Genomic DNA, 17,056 nt, shown 5'->3' with positions numbered 1-17,056 from the left:
AGTATACCCTTAAAAATACATTGAGCTATGAAGAGAAAATCCTGATTATCCTTAGTTAGAACCCCCATGCTTAACGTATACAAATTTGCAAGAAAGTAGAATCTTCAATTTGGGGAACTGGGTAGAATTTCTGCCCCTAGAAAGATGCATTTCCTGTTCTAAAACCAAGGAAGTCGGTGACACCACCCATTTCCTGAGGCTGATTTGAGACTACATTTGTTACTACCTCATCCTGGCTTAAATTTTAAAAGGCCAAGAAAATGATAACACCAAGTTCTAAGACCAAAGTCTTAACTGCTGTGTTTCCTGATCCCCTGATTCTTCCTTCCCATTTGGCTGTAAGAAATAAGGAAATGTATGGCTGCCTGAAGACAAGTAGCAAAGGAGCACAACTGATGAAATTGCATTAGATCATGATAGATCAGAGATGGGTAACCTTTTCCGGACTGAGTGCCCTTTACTTTACTTTTACTTTTATTTGATTTATATACCGCCCTACTCCCGAAGGACTCAGGGCGGTGAACAGCCAACAATAAAATACATACATGCAAAATTTAAAAAGCAGAAATAAAATCGAATTAAATAGTTTGGCCCAGACAATTTAAAAACCCAATGAATTTAAAACAAATTTAAACTTTGAATATTAAAATATTAAAAATTAAAATATTAAAATTGTTTAAAAAGAGGGAGAAAGTTAGGCCAGGCCCGCCTGGTGAAATAAAAAGGTCTTTAGAGCGCGGCGGAAGGTGCGCAGATCCGGGATCCTCCGTATCTCCGGGGGGAGCTCGTTCCAGATAGTAGGTGCCCCCTTAGAGAAGGCTCTCCCCCTGGGGACTGCCAGTCGACATTGTTTGGCCGACAGCATCTGGAGGAGCCCCTCTCTATGAGAGCATACCGGCTGGTGGGAGGTTATTGGTGATAGTAGGCGGTCCCGCAAGTACCCAGGTCCTGAGCCATGGAGTGCTTTAAAGGTGGTAACCAAAACCTTGAAGCGCACCCGGAAGACCACCGGGAGCTAGTGCAGCTCGCGCAGGAGGGGTGTTACATGGGAACGCCATGTCTCTCCCATTACCACCTGCCCAAAGCGTGTGTGTGCATGAATGTGCGTGCGTGCCCGAACCCCCAAAATGCAATGTGCACACAGCCCCCCACATGCACCCCGCCTCCCTGCACATGCATGCACACCCCCACATGCATGCACGCACGCACAGGGCCCCTTACACATCCCCTGCACATGCGCCCCTCCCCACATGTGGCCACCCATGCATGTGCAGCAGAGACCCGAAGACCAGCTGGCCAGTGGGAGGCGTGCGTGCATGCACAGCACTGAGCTGGGGCAACGGCTTGTGTGCCCACAGAGAGGGCACTGTGTGCCACCTCTGCACGCGTGCCATAGGTTCGCCATCACGGTGATAGATTATAACATGGCCATTTTCTCAGCTTAGTGAACCACCAGCCAATGTCAGCCTTAATTCTATTCTCAAACTTGGGAGAAGCTAGTTTGAGAGTCTTATAGCAGGACCAGGGAGAGCCAAGTTCAATCCAGGAAACTTTAATATACTTTGGTCCACCACTATTGTGTAATCATTAATTTTGCTATGAAAAGAGTGTTGAGAAATCAACCTTTGCCTATCGCTCACAAGTTATTTTTCTTCTATTCAGTCATGTCCGATTCTTGGAGACTGTCTGGATAAGCCCCTGTAGCTTTCTTGGCAAGGTTTCTCAGATGTGGGTTGCCAATGCCCCCTTCGTAGGGCTGACAGAACATGACTGGCCTAAGGTCACCCAGTCCCACCTTTGTGGCTAAAGTGGGACTAGAACTCACAATCTCCCGGTTTCTAGCTTAATGCCTTCACCACTACACCAAACTGGCTGTCAGGGTTTCAAGTAACATACTCGTAGCAATCAAAACTATCGAGGCAGGTAGATTCCTCAAAGAATAGATTTATTGGACATGTCATATTGGCACGACCTAGTGAAAACCGACTCGCTGAGGTCCGGGGTCCTCCTCCACTCGAGGATCATGGTCCTCTGCTCCCTTGTCGAGGTGACCGGGTGTTCTCTCATCGGCTCCTGGAGCGCAGATTGGTAGCTGAAGTCCTCCTCCACCTGGTAGAGCTCCTGGGTAGCCAGCCACTTGGCGTTAGCTTTGCACCACACGCCCAAGTGGCGCTCGACATCCATCGCCGCTGCCTGTTGGAGTAAAGGGGGGAACTGTAGGCTTTTGGCAACTTCTCCATAGGCTCCACCAGCACCCGCCATCTCTTCGTTTTGTTTTGTTTTTTGAATATTTTTTTTTTAAACATAACAAAACATAAAAACAACCATCATTCAATACAATCACAGAAGGCGTGTTGATCGGTTAAAATTCTTTTGTGCTTAATCCCACATCCAAGATTACAAATAATTTAATTTCTCTTATTTGAAATTTTATATATCCCTTTATATTATTATTCTCATTTAACAATTATTTGACAAAGGCTTATCTCCCATTAAAAAAAAACACTTCATATATTTCGTCATTACGTTAATTTCATAATTCATACTTCATCTCCATGCTTTATTATCTAGCCATTGATAAAACATATCCCATATCAAATAGTATTGTTTGTCTTCCTGTTCTCTAATTTCAAATGTCAATTTACTCATTTCAGCACATTCCATAACTTTCTTAATAACTTCATCATCAGTGGGTATTTTCTCTTTTTTCCAATTTTTAGCAAATACAATTCTAGCCGCTGTTAAAACATTCACAATTAAATATCTCAGTTCTTTATTATACATTTCTGGTAAAATCCCTAATAAAAATATCTCTGGTTTAAAGTTAATGTGTTTCAAGAACAGGATGCATGCATAATTCTATTATCCACCCTCAGAATAAGATCCCATTGTGGCCTTGACCACAGGTGGGCTTCAAAAATTTTAGAATAGAATAGAATTTTTTATTGGCCAAGTGTGATTGGACACACAAGAAATTTGTCTTGGTGCATAAGCTCTCAGTGTACATAAAGGAAAAGATACGTTCATCAAGAATCATAAGGTACAACACTTAATGACAGTCATAGGGTACAAATAAGCAATTGAATCCTACTAGGAAACAATATCAATATAAATCGTAAGGATCCAAGCAACAAAGTTACAGCCATACAGTCATAAGTGGGTGGAGATGGGTGATGGGAACAATGAGAAGATTAATAGTAGTGCAGATTTAGTTTGACAGTGTTGAGAGAATTATTTGTTTAGGAGAGTGATGCTGTTCAGGGAAAAAACTGTTCTTGTGTCTAGTTGTTCTGGTGTGCAGTGCTCTATAGCGTCGTTTTGAGGGTAGGAGTTGAAACAGTTTATGTGAGGGGTCTATAAATATTTTCACAGCCCTCTTTTTGACTCGTGCAGTATACAGGTCCTCAAATGGAAGGCAGGTTGGTAGCAATTTTAGCAAGGGGTTCTCTGCCTGGTTGCTGGGTGGTTGTGGCCTAGTCGGCCTCTTGCACCACGGCCAGGAGGGTTTGCCCTCCCCAGGCTCCGGAGCCATCCCTTGAGCCTCTGGGAGGGCGAAAACAGCCTCCTCAGGCTCCAGAGGCCCTTTCTGAACTTCCAGTAGGCCTGTTTTTATCCCTTGTGAGCCTCCGTGCATGCCCTGCAATTACCCACATCCAAAACGGGCCACGTGGGGACTTCTGGGAGGGGCGGGGCCAGCCAGGAGTGGGATTTGGGGGTTCTCCGAACTACACAGAATTTTAGCTAGAGGTTCTCCCAAACCCCTGCGAACCCCCAAGACCTTCACACCCTTTTGGAAGGCCAAAAATGTGGGTGTGGATTTCAATTTGGAGGGCATGATGTGCCCAAGGATGGGAGCCACGGGAGAAAAGGGGCTCCACCAGCTGAATTTCCTTAAAAGATGGGGTCTGCAGCATGCCCCTTCTGCCGGCGTGAGTGGGGTGGGCCAATCCCAATGAGGTGAGGTGATTCTTCAGATAACCAGGACCCATGGCATGCAGGGCATTAAAGGTAAGGACTGATACCTTGAATTGGATCCGGAAGCAAACTGGCAACCAGTGCAGCTCGTGGAACTACCAGCTACCAGTTCTCCAGAACTGGTCAGAACCTGCTGAATACCACCTCTGCTCAGCACCTATTAGTAGAATTAGGTTTGATTGCTATTTAGGTAGGAAACAAAAGTACATACAAAGAATGTGGCTTATTTGTGTAGTTGTCAGGACTCAAATTAGAGAATTCCAGTAAAGCATAGTCTTCTCTCATCATGTTTTCTGACAATCTGTGCATTTGTACTGCAACAACCATGAGTAACATCAAATTCAATAAATGTATACTAAAATACGATGACCTTTTTCATTTATTATGATTTTTTTTTTCTTTTTGGAACAGGCAGCTTCTGAAAACTGAGTTGGGATCTTTTTTTACTGAATATTTACAGGTTTGTATAATCTTCTGTTTTGTTGTGATTTCTCTTTCACTGTTTTAGTGAAAGTTTTATTATTAGCTGAAGCAAGTTACCAAATAAATTACTGATAGCTGCTTTTGCCCTTCTAAGAAATTTAAACACCAAAATTTTCTGTTTAGTTATTTGCACTGTGCTTCATCTTAAGATGCTTCAGGTTCAAAGAACCATATCCAGAAAGAGTACTGTAACTTGGACCAAAAACACAATGCTTGCTTCGTGTCTGGATCCCACTAGAAGTGCATATAAGTGTTCTCAGGCAGCAAAGATTCCTTCCATTGTAAGCCAGTTAGTCCAGTAAGAAGGTGATTTGGTGTCATGGTAATTTGCAAAACGGTCCTATGTGGGTACAAAAAATTGGCATGTATGGATTAGCATATAAAACTTGTATATCATATTTGAAAAGAGTATATATACTTTCAAGAAGGATCTTTTAAAGATGCTAGCTTTCCAAAATACTGTTAACATAATCAGTGCAAGTGGTTCATGTAAGACACGGGTGTTAAACTCGCCTCGTCACGTTGCTGTCACGTGACATATCGCGACGTTTTTTCCCTTCACGGACTTGGGGTGGCCATGGCCTGCGTGTGACGCATCCAGCCCGCGAGCCGCCAGTTTGACACACCTGAGGTAAAATATCAACTGTCCGAGAGTAAAAATCAAGATGGCAGCTGTAACTGTGGGATCAAAGCCCTGCCTCTTTTCATGTGCATTGAAACACATATAAGGGATGGTACAGCTTTGATTGTATGGTTTTAATCACAATCTTGATATGGTGCACTGGATATAAATTTGTTCTCCTTGATAAGTACTATGTTTGGTATGAAGTACGTCTGGCCAATTAGAACCTTTGCTCTAAAGCAACCTCCAAATTATTTGCTTGTTTAATAGATTTCTACTCTTCCCCCCCCCCTACTCAGATGAGAACGAAAAGGAGTTAACAAAATCTACAGATACTTAAATCCTAAAGTTAATGCAATTGTTGGCACAGATGCATCCTTATTGATTTTCTAAAAGCTGAGAGAGTGGGGTCAAACACAACCCCCAAGGAAGTGCATACAGGGCATAGGGCTAATGTAGGTGCTAAAATTCCCAAAATATCAGATGATGATAATGATGATGATGATAATGATAATAACAACAACAACAACAACAACACCCCTGACATAACAATAGTTGAAAAGAAAAAAGTATGGTTCATTGACATTGCAATACCTGGTGATGCACAGATTGAAGATAAGCAGCAAGAAAAAATCACAAAGTACCGGGACTTGCAAATTGAAGTTGAGGAACTGTGGAAAAAGAAATGGTGTGTTGTCCCGATTGTAATTGGAGCCCTTGGAGCAATACCCAAAGGGCTACCCCGCTATTTAGAAATTCTAAATTTACCGGACTTGAACATTTTGACTCTACAAAAAACCACCTTACTCGGAACAGTTTACATCCTCCGACGACACCTTAACAGTTCCTAGGTCCTTGGTTAGGACTCGAGCTGCTGAGCTATTAACCAGCCTCAAAAGGCTGTGAATCTCACTAAAGATTAACCAATAATAAATACTTCTGATAATAGGACATCTTTTGAATGGGTTATTTAGCACATCTTGATAGCTGGACTAAAGAAAGCAGTCCATATTTTCAGCAAGAATTACAAGCTGGTAGGTCTTCCTAGAATGCAAAATAATTGAAAGACAAATGCCAAGTTTTAAATACCAAGATTTAAAGGACATATTAAATCCCTGCCTTTCCTTGGCCTCATCTAAAAACTACATGCAAACACTGTTAGGCTGTATAATTCTACCCTCTCTGTCCCATTTCAAAGGGATGAAGACTAGTGGTAGGATTCAAAAATTTTTACTACCGGTTCTGTGGGCGTGGCTTGGCATGGCATGGCTTGGTGGGCATGACAGGGGAAGGATACTGTAAAATCTCCATTCCCACCCCACTCCAGGGGAAGGTTACTGCAAAATTCCCATTTCCTCCCGATCAGCTGGGACTCGGGAGGCAGAGAATAGATGGGGGCGGGGCCAGTCAGAGGTGGCATTTACCGGTTCTCCGAACTACTCAAAATTTCCGCTACCGGTTCTCCAGAACTGGTCAGAACCTGCTGAATACCACTTCTGATGAAGACCTTTTGAAGGTTTTATCATTTTTCTGCCATGATATGATAAGATGGGAAATCCCACACAGTGTAATATTATGTATGGGGCCAAACAATTAAAGGCTGTGAACAATTCTTTTTCTAGTGAGCTGTCATTAAAAAAAAACCCTCTGTAGTTAAAATACAGTGTGTAATGAAAATTGACACTATTTTGTGTTCTTTTTTCAGAATCAGCTGCTCACAAAAGGCATGGTGATCCTGAGGGATAAGATCCGATTTTACGAAGGTGATTAAAGGGCTGTGTATGTTTCAAAATACTACCAAGAGCCTTGGTAGTACAGTGGTCTAAGGCACCCTGTTATTAAGCTGGTTATTAAGACCAGCTGCCTGCAATTACTGCAGGTTCGAATCTCGCCAAGGCTCAAGGTTGACTCAGCTTTCCATCCTTTCTAAGGTAGGTAAATTGAGGACCCAGTTGTGGGGGCAATAAGCTGACTTTGTATAAATACACAAAAGGATGAATGCTATTGCTGAGCACATTGTAAGCCGCCCTTAGTCTCCAGAGAAGGGCGGCATATAAATCAAAAATTAAAAAAAAAATGATTCCAGAGAGGTGCTAAGAAGACATAGGAATGCAAGCACTATATTTCTTTAAAGCAGCAGTATCATTTTTTTTCAGACTCCTGTACTCCTGTAATTGGGGCTCAATTGTTGTCGTAAGTCGAGGACTACCTGTATTGGGATTCAGGCAGGAGTGAAATGTAAAATCTGTTACTACCGGTTCTGTGGGCGTGGCTTGGTGTGTGTGGGGGTTAATGTGACTGGGTAGGCATGGCCAACTTTTTTTTTTTTAACTTTTCAAAGCATTTTTTCTAATGCTTTGAAAAGCCTCTGCCAATCAGGCAACTCAGCTGGGATTGTCAGAGACTTTTCAAAGCAATTTTTTTACCACCTCTTCGGCCAAGAGGTTGCAGAAAAAAAATGCTTTGAAAAGCCTCTGAGGATCCCAGCTGAGCCGCGTGATCATCAGAGGCTTTTTTTTTTTTACTTTTAAAAGCATTTTTTCGTCGGAAAAGGTTGTAGAAAAAATGCTTTTAAAAGTAAAAAAAAAAAAAGCCTCTGATGATCGTGCGGTTCAGTTGGGCATGGGGGGCGCAGGCGCAGGGATTTTTGCTACCGGTTCTCTTAACCACCCGCCGCTATCGCTACTGGATCGGACCGTCCGGTCCGAACCGGGAGCATTTCACCCCTGTTTCTAAGTATACTTGCAGGTTTTATTAGTCTGCGTACTTGCTAATATGCTTGGTCCCTCTACCCAAACATAAACATCTATCGTTGAAATATTATAATATGCTTTGCAATTAAGCTTGTATCTAAAACTGCCTTGCATTCACCCGATAGCTCTGTGCTAGGGAGGCAAGGCAGGGGCTTCACTCCTATTCATACTCGCCCTCCCACACCACAATTGGTGCTCCTGCATATGTCCTCTGAAGCACCCCTTTCCAACTCCTTTTCATGCTTGAACAGCCCTCACTAAACATCCTGTTGGTCTCCTTCACACGTCAACCCTCCTGCCTTTCCTTCCAGCCCGACCACAAACCAGTGATTTGCCTGGCCAACAAGGAAATGAAATTTGCCTAACAAATCGGCTTAGCAAACAGTAGCCTCAGAAAGGCACTTTATCTTTCCTTTTCTTTTTTTTTCTTTCAAATTATCAGCCTCTTGAAACATAAATGAAAAGAAGGACTAGGGGTGACATGATAGCAGTGTTCCGCTATCTCAGGGGCTGCCCCAAAGAAGAGGGAGTCAAGCTATTCTCCAAAGCCCCTGAGGGCAGGACAAGAAACAATGGGTAGAAACTAATCAGGGAGAGAAGCAACCTAGAACTAAGGAGAAATTTCCTGACAGTTAGAACAATTAACCGGTGGAACAACTTGCCACCAGAAGTTGTGAATGCTCCAATACTGGAAGTTTTTAAGAAGATGTTGGATAACGATCTGTCTGAAGTGGTGTAAGGTTTCCTGCCTAAGCAGGGGGTTGGACTAGAAGACCTCCAAGGTCCCTTCCAACTCTGTTATTCTATTCTAAAGAGCCCTGTTGAAGAGTCCCCAGCTAAATTGCTGAAAATAGGGTCTGGATGAGATTTGGTTCCCCCTTAGGAGCAGGTGAGACTATTTTCTGGCTCTTTAAAGAAGCCCCCCCCCCCAGTTGGCAGGAGAAGCATGCTGCTTCTTCAAGGCCTTGATTTTACTTGACTGTAAACTTTGCACCCTGGTTGGAGTGTCCATTTTTCTATGGGCTGTGCAACACAGCATTGCCACCTTTATTGTGTTATTGCTATGATGAGGAAGAGGATGGATTCATTACAGCTTCCTATTCCTGTAGACGTAAGTGACTTATCAATGCAAAAAACAAGTAAAGCAATTAAAAACACACAATGTCACACACAGCCCAGACCCTGGCAGGACTCAAGACGATGAAAAAGTTGGTTGCGTCATGTATACACATATGAAAAGGGGTTAAACCTGAAGCCCGACATCCAGAAACGTTTGACAAAAACATTCTAGAGCACCGTTCCTCAACCATGGCAACTTTGGGTGGACTTCAACTCCCAGGATTCCTCAGTCAGCATGGCAGTCCACCCATCTTAAAGTTGCCATGGTTGAAAAACACTGTTCTCGAGAGGTAGGCAAAAGCTGTAACTCCAGGGGTGGTATTCACTTTTTCGGAGTATAAGACGCACCTTAGTTTTTGGGGAGAAAAAATAAGAAAAAAGCTGATTGGTGGGTGGATCGACCTCCCGGAATACCCCCAATCAGCTGTTCCCAGAGGTGAATTTTAGCAACAGGTTGGTTGTGAGCTCTGTGCCTTGCTTTTTTTTCAGCCTCTGAAACTTCTGAAACTCCATTTCAGAAAAAACTCTTTTTTTCTGCCTCTGAAAGCCTCCGAAACAGAGCTTCAGAGGCTTTTTTTCTGAAGCTTCATTTCTGAGGCTCTTTTCCTGAAGCTCTGTTTGGAGGCTTTTTTTCTGAAGCTTCGTTTCTGAGGCTTTTTTTCTGAAGCTTCATTTCTGAGGCTTTTTTTTCTGAAGCTCTGTTTGGAGGCTTTTTTTCTGAAGCTCTGTTTGGAGGCTTTTTTTCTGAAGCTTCATTTCTGAGGCTTTTTTCAGCCGCTGAAACCTCCGTTTAACAGGCTGGGCGGAGCTACATTCAGAGTATAAGACACATCTAGATTTTCACCCTCTTTTTTGGGGGAAAAAGGTGCATCTTATACTCCGAAAAATACGGTACCATCACTACCAGTTCGCAAACGGGACCACACGCACCACCTTCGTGCATGTGCAGAGCATCAAAAATGGGACGTGATGACATCTGGGCAGGTGGGTGGAGCCTCCTACTGCCGTTTCACCCAAACTGGATAGAACCAGCTGAATAGCACCACTGTGTAACTCCCAACACTTCTAAAACAGTTTGTTCTGGCTTCCGTTTCCAAGCAATGTTATTCCCAAGAAGTTGGGAATGGGATGTTTGATCCGAAAATGTTTTGCATGCTTCAGTTTGCAGCTCTGTGAAAGCATGCAATAAGCTATTATCTGAAAAATACACGTTTCTAATTCTACACATTAAGTCGTTGTTTATGCATTAAGCTGTGCAGGCTTAGAAAGTAATTACTTTGGACTTTGCCCAAATGTGAATCTGGCATTTTTTTCTGTTATTCACTAAAGTTATTCATTTGTCAATTATTCATTAAACTTGTTTTCTGAGCTTCTGTAAAATTCTGAGGAATCCTTAGAGCAGGTTTAAGGAAGCTACTCGTTAAAGACAAGATAACAGATGCCTGGAAAAAAAAAAAAACACAGGCTGCTTTAACAGATAGCAAGAAAATGTCAGGCTCACACCTGAAGACACTGTGTGGCTTATTATCTACCCTATAATTGTTTAGGAACCACTTATGGGTCTCAAGTAGAAAATGCAGTTCTAGAGATCTGTGGAAGAGAACTTCTACCTTCCATCTATCTTTTGAAAGGGAACAAAATAAAGAATTTCCTTTCCTTCCTGGATTTTATGAAATACAGGTAGTCCTTGACTTGCAACAGTTCGCTTAAGTAACCATTCAAAGCAGTGGTGGGTTTCAAAAAAATTTATTACCGGTTCTGTGGGTGTGGCTTGGTGGGCGTGTCATGGCTTGGTGGGCGTGGTGTGGCTTGGTGGGCGTGGCTTGGTGGGCGTGGCAGAGGAAGGATACTGTAAAATCTCCATTCCTTCCCCAGTCCAGGGGAAGGTTACTGCAAAATCCCCATTTCCTCCCAATCAACTGGGACTCGGGAGGCAGAGAATAGATGGGGGTGGGGCCAGTCAGAGGTGGCATTTACCGGTTCTCCGAACTACTCAAAATTTCCGCTACCTGTTCTCCGGAACTGGTCAGAACCTGCTGAATACAACCTCTGATTCAAAGTTACAGCAACTGTAACTTTGTCATGTGACTTATGATCGTTTTTCACACTTATGACCACTGCAACGTCCCCATGTTCATGTGATCAAAATTCAGGCATTTGGCAACTGACCCATATTTATGACTGCCGCAATGTCCCGGGGAGGGTCACGTGATCTCCTTTTGCGACCTTCTGACAATCCAAGTCAATGGAGAAGCCAGATTCTCTTGACCACCGTGTTGCTAATTTAACAACTGCAGTGTGATTCACTTAACAACTGTGGCAAGAAAGGTCATAAAACAGAGCAAAATTCACTTGGCAAATGTCTCATTTAGCAACAGGAATTTGGGGCTCAATTGTGGTCTTAAATCAAGGAATATCTGTAGGGGGCTTTCAGTACTCCCCCCCCGCCCCAACGGTACTTATGATCCAACAGCCCTCCCCCCCCAGCATGGTCACATGACTTTCAAGCACTCAGCAACCATATATAACCATTTGCAGCAACCCACAGTCATGTGACTATGATTTATATTGTTTTTGCCGAAAACCGGTGTTTACTTCTAATTTTCAGCAAAAACGGACCATAGTGCACAATGGATTCGACTTTGCTTAACAACCACAGTTATCATTTAACGACCGCCACGAAAATGTTCATTAAAGCGGATCTGGTTACATGGTTTTTCTTTAAATAATTTTTTTATTTTCTTTTAATACAAAACATTCCGTCATTCGTTACACAGTGTATCGTCTGGGTACAAATTTTTTGTATCAAAACAGTTAAAGCTTACCACCATATTCATTATTAATATTAATATTTAACATATCTATTATCATAACATTTCTGTCAACTTATTTTACTTTACTATACATTACTTTCATATTTATTCTCTAACCCTTTATAAAATAAATCCCATATATTATAATAATCAGATTCTTCCTTCTCTCTAATTGCAAATGTTAATCTATTTTATTTATTTATTTTATTTATTTATTTATTGGTTCAATTTATATGCTGCCCTTTTCCGGAGACTCGGGGCGGCTTACAATGCGTTAAGCAATAGCCTTCATACTTTTGTATATACCTGCTTAGTAGGGTTTTCGGGGGGGGCCCTAAGCGGTGTTCTTTTTTATACAAAGTCAGCTTATTGCCCCCACAAACCGGGTCCTCATTTTACCTACCTCGGAAGGATGGAAGGCTGAGTCAACCTTGAGTCTGGTGAGATTTGAACTTGCAATAATTGCAGGCAGCTGGTGTTACTTAACAGTGCTTTAGTCTGCTGCGCCACCAAGGCATTTCTGCACATTCCAATAGTTTCTTAAATCACATATTCATCTGCAGGAATCTCTTCACCTTTCCAATTCTGTGCAAATACAATTCTAGTCACATGGTGACTGCTTGACGGCCATAATGGACAGCCTCCATTACGGTCCTAGGTCGAGAATTTCCTGTCCTTCCACACAATTACATTGTAGACGTTCATCGTTTTAATTTCACTTGTTGTTTTTAACTTACAGGACAGAAGCTTTTGGATACGTTGGCTGAAACCTGGGATTTCTTTTTCAGCGATGTCCTGCCCATGCTTCAGGCCATATTCTATCCTGTGCAGGTAAAATGCAATTGTGGTGCTTTAGAATCCGGATAAACCAGTAAATGGAATTCCAGTGATTGATGAAGAGAGCTGCAGGTCATTCGCTTGTCAGTCTAGCAAAACACCATGCAGGAAAAACATTTAAAATAAAACTTGTTTTTTTCTCTGCTGTACTATTCGGGTTATTTCCCTCGGCTGCCCCTTAAGTTGAACAGCATTTCAGATAGGAAGGCAAAAAAGCCTTTGGTGCAAACATACTCTCTGTCTGAATTTTTTTTTTTTTTTAAAGAGCCCAATCTTTTTCCAGTGCCCCACAGCTGGCTTTTGCAGCTCCAGTGTATTTCAAGAAAGGCTTATTTGGTGTTTCGTCCATTTGGAATCTCTCTGCTCCTTGTGGAAATAGATCCAAGGTAGAGACAGAAGAGTTAAAAACATATATATATATATATATATATATATATATATATATATATATATATATATATATATATATAATTTTGATTTATATGCCGCCCTTCTCCGGAGACTCAGGGCGGTTTACAATGCGCTAAGCAATAGCCTTCATCCTTTTGTATATTTTTATACAAAGTCAGCTTATTGCCCCCACAATCTGGGTCCTCAATTTACCTACCTTAGAAAGGATGGAAGGCTGAGTCAACCTTGAGCCTGGCGAGATTCGAACCTGCAGTAATTGCAGGCAGCTGGTCTTAATAATAGGGTGCTTTAGACCACTGTACTACCAAGGCTCTTGGAAAAATAAATTAAAATTACTAGAGTTCTTAACTAACTCTTTTTCCTATTTCTCTACAGAATAAGCTCTTCTGTAATGTGTATTCTCAAAGTAAATTCTGATTCCCCACCCCCACCCCAACCTGAAACTCTTGATTTTGACTTAAATTTCATAGAACTTTGTACTTCCATAACATTAACCTCCAATTTCACCCTGCCCTTGTCATGGAATTCATAATTAGAACTGCTATTAGAAGGTGCAAAGGACAATCTTGAGTTGAGTCTGACTTATTAACTTCGTGGACGCATTTGTGCATTTTTTTGGCAACAATACACATTGCCTAGTATGTTGTTTTTTTTTCAACTTCCCAGTCCGTCATTCTCCAGTGCTGGGATTTCTCAATGGTTTCCCATCCGATCCTATTTCAGAAACATATTCCAACTCTGTTAATCTCTCTATATTCTGAAAAACGCTAGTTTCACTTTAAGGTGCTATGTATGATGAAGGACATTGTTTTTCAAACTCAGCAACTTTTAAGCTGTGAGGACTTCAACTCCCAGAATTCCTCAGCCAGCATGCTGAGAGTTGAAGTCCATACCCTTAAAATTGCTGAGGTTTAGAAACACTGACACGAGTCACCCATCAGATTAAACGCTGTTACTTTTGTTCAAGAATGTGTTGTTCAGGCTTTTACATTATATTCAGGATTTTTGGCTGTCCATTTTGTAAGAATCCAATGTATTGGTAACAAGGACAGCAGATAGAATACTAAGAAATTCCCTTAAGAGGCGATAATAAACCAATACAATTTATTACAGTATCCGTACACTTCAAATCTATAAAAACTTTTCAGCAAAAACTTTGCAGCAAATCTATAAAAAAAAAATTCCGGGCCGTTTTCAGGCTGTTTTTTCAGGCCATTTTTGGAGCACCTTTGGGTTTCCAGCACTCCGGCACGGGAACATGCATTCTGGTTTGGGCACTCTGTGCCGAAAAGGTTCGCCATCACTGCCATAGAGAATTCACCAGTCCTGAATCCAGGGGTGAAATGCTCCCGGACCGGATCGCCCGATCCGGTAGCGATGGTGGCGGGTGGTTTGGAGAACTGGTAGCAAAAATCTCTGCCCCCCCCCATGCGCAGCTGAGCCGCACGATCATCAGAGGCTTTTTTTTTTTTACTTTTAAAAGCATTTTTTCTACAACCTCTTCCGATGAAAAAATGCTTTTAAAAATAATTTTAAAAAGCCTCTGATGATTGCATGGCTCAGCTGGGATCGTCAGAGGCTTTTCAAAGCATTTTTTCCTGCAACCTCTTGGCCAAAGAGGTGGTAAAAAAAATGCTTTGAAAAGTCTCTGACGATCCCAGCTGAGTTGCCTGATTGGCAGAGGCTTTTCAAAGCATTAGAAAAAATGCTTTGAAAAGTTTTTTTTTAAAAAAAAAAATTGGCCACGCCCACCCAGTCACATTAACCCCCACACACACCAAGCCACGCCCACAGAACCGGTAGTAACAAATTTTACATTTCACCCCTGACTGAATCCCAATACAGGTAGTCCTCGACTTACGACCACAATTGAGCCCCAAATTTCTGTTGCTAAGTGGGGACATTTGTTAAGTGAGTTTTGCCCCATTTTACGACCTTTCTTGCCACAGTCGTTAAGTGAATCTTTGCAGCTGATAAATTAGCAACACGGTTAAGTGAATCTGGCTTCCCCCCATTGCTTTTGTTTGTCGGAAGGTCGCAAAAGGTGATATGACCTTGCAAGCAATGGTCATAAGTATGAACCAATTGCCAAGCGTCTGAGTTTTGATCACGTGACCAGGGGTTGCTACGAAGGTCGTAAGTGTGAAAAACGGTCATAAGTTGATCTTCTCAAAAAGATCAATTAATATTAATACGGGTTTTTCTAATGTTTTCAGTGCCGTTGTAACTTTGAACGGTCACTAAATGAACTGTTGCAAGGCGAAGGCTAACCTGTATTTTTATTTAAATGTTCACGGAACAGCCTCTAGATCAGGGGTCTCCAACCTTGGCAACTTTAAGCCTGGTGGACTTCAACTCCCAGAATTCCCCAGCCAGCAAAGCTGTAGAGGATGTGGTGGCTCAGTGGCTAAGACGCTGAACTTGTCAATCAAAAGGTCGGCAGTTCAGTGGTTCGAATCCCTAAGTGCCGCATAATGGGGTGAGTTCCCATTACTTGTCCCAGCTTCTGCCAACCTAGCAGTTTGAAAGCACGTAAAAAATGAAGTACAAAAATAGGGACCACCTTTGGTGGGAAGGTAACAGCATTCCATGCGCCTTTGGCGTTAAGTCATACCAGCCAAATGACCACGGAGACGTCTTTGGACAGCGCTGGCTCTTCGGCTTTGAAACGGAGATGAGCACCGCCCCCTAGAGTCAGGAACGACTAGCACACCTTTGCGAGGGTACCTTTACTTTTAGGCTTAAAGTTGCCAAGGTTGGAGACCCCTGCTGTAGTTCACTCCGTGGCAATCAAGGAATAGGCTTCTTGAATTTCAAATCTACAAGAGTCTACAAATAATTAAAAACATATGTTTTGTTTCCTGCAGGGGAAGGAGCCCCCTGTCCGTCAGCTGGCCCTGTTGCACTTCAGAAATATTATAACTCTCAATATAAAACTAGAAGACTCTTTGTCCCGTTCCCGCGCGAGGATTCCGCCTTCAATTGTCCAAATGTTACTCATCCTACAGGTATGGATTTTTCTGGCGCACCCTAAGTGCGCACTTACTGAATTGTAAGCTTTCGAGTGGTAGATGCACTAGGCGGGCTGGAAAATTAAGATGGCCCCCACGGATGCAAATTGTGGCCTCTCTTTTACATGCAATCCAGGGTACAGGAAATCCTTGACTTATGATTGTTCACTTAGTGACCATTTGAAGCTACAACATATCCCAAAAATGGTACTTATGATCCAGATTTGAAGTTCCGATGGGAATTTACACACACACACCGCAGTCATGTGACAGCATTTTGGACGCTTTCCTTAGCTGTTCCCTTCTCCTGGCAGCTCTGCGCATGTGCACATTGGGAACAGGATCCAGCTCTGCCTCACTAATGTCTGATGCCGAAGGCAGCTGAGAACTGCCAGACGGCCCTGGCCCCCTCTCTGTCTCCAATGCAGAGCCTTCGTCAGAGCTTTCCCCAGACACCAGGACTGGCCCATGTTCCTCCCCAACCTCCTCACTGTCCGAATCTGCTGCCAGATCTGCTGGCGGGCCACAACAGATGGTTCCACATCCATTTGCACTATTCAGGTGACCCTGGGGGCATAGATAAATCTCAAAGACTCTAAGAAAGAATGCTAATGACCAGATGACCGCAAATAATATAAATCATATAAATCCTTCCATCCTCCACCATTCAGTCAGAACTGAAGAAGCTTCTTGGATGAGTAGCAGGGATGAAATGCTCCTGGTTCAGACCGGATCAACCGATCTGGTAGCGATGGTGGTGGGTGGTTCGGACAACCGGTAGCAAAAATCCCTGCGGCCCCACCACCACCACCACCACCATGCCCAGCTGAGCTGCACGATCATCAGAGGCTTTTTTTTTTTTACTTTTAAAAGCATTTTTTCTACAACCTCTTCTGACGAAAAAATTCTTTTAAAAGTAAAAAAAAGCCTCTGATGATCGCGCGGCTCTGGGATCGTCAGTGGCTTTTCAAAGCATTTTTTCTGCAACCTATTGGCCGAAGAGGTGGTTAAAAAAAATGCTTTGAAAATGCT

At 42.6% G+C, this 17,056-nt stretch overlaps 1 protein-coding gene across 1 annotated transcript in view; it reads left to right on the top strand.

Moving 5' to 3' along the window:
* The window catches only part of PRR5 (proline rich 5), a 51,386-nt gene that overhangs the window by 26,171 nt on the left and 8,159 nt on the right, over positions 1 to 17,056 (top strand). The window contains exons 3-6 of the mRNA XM_070946744.1: positions 4,387 to 4,435; positions 6,786 to 6,843; positions 12,505 to 12,596; positions 15,881 to 16,021. Coding sequence (XP_070802845.1) covers positions 4,387 to 4,435; positions 6,786 to 6,843; positions 12,505 to 12,596; positions 15,881 to 16,021 — 340 coding nt within the window. The remainder of the gene's footprint in view (positions 1 to 4,386; positions 4,436 to 6,785; positions 6,844 to 12,504; positions 12,597 to 15,880; positions 16,022 to 17,056) is intronic.

Source organism: Pituophis catenifer, unplaced genomic scaffold (genome assembly GCF_029215685.1).
Source record: "Pituophis catenifer annectens isolate HBS135680 unplaced genomic scaffold, rPitCat1.0.hap2 SCAF_7, whole genome shotgun sequence".
NCBI classification, from domain to species: domain Eukaryota; kingdom Metazoa; phylum Chordata; class Lepidosauria; order Squamata; family Colubridae; genus Pituophis; species Pituophis catenifer.
Note: the sequence above shows the minus strand (reverse complement) of the source record. Positions and strands in the feature narration are given on the sequence as shown.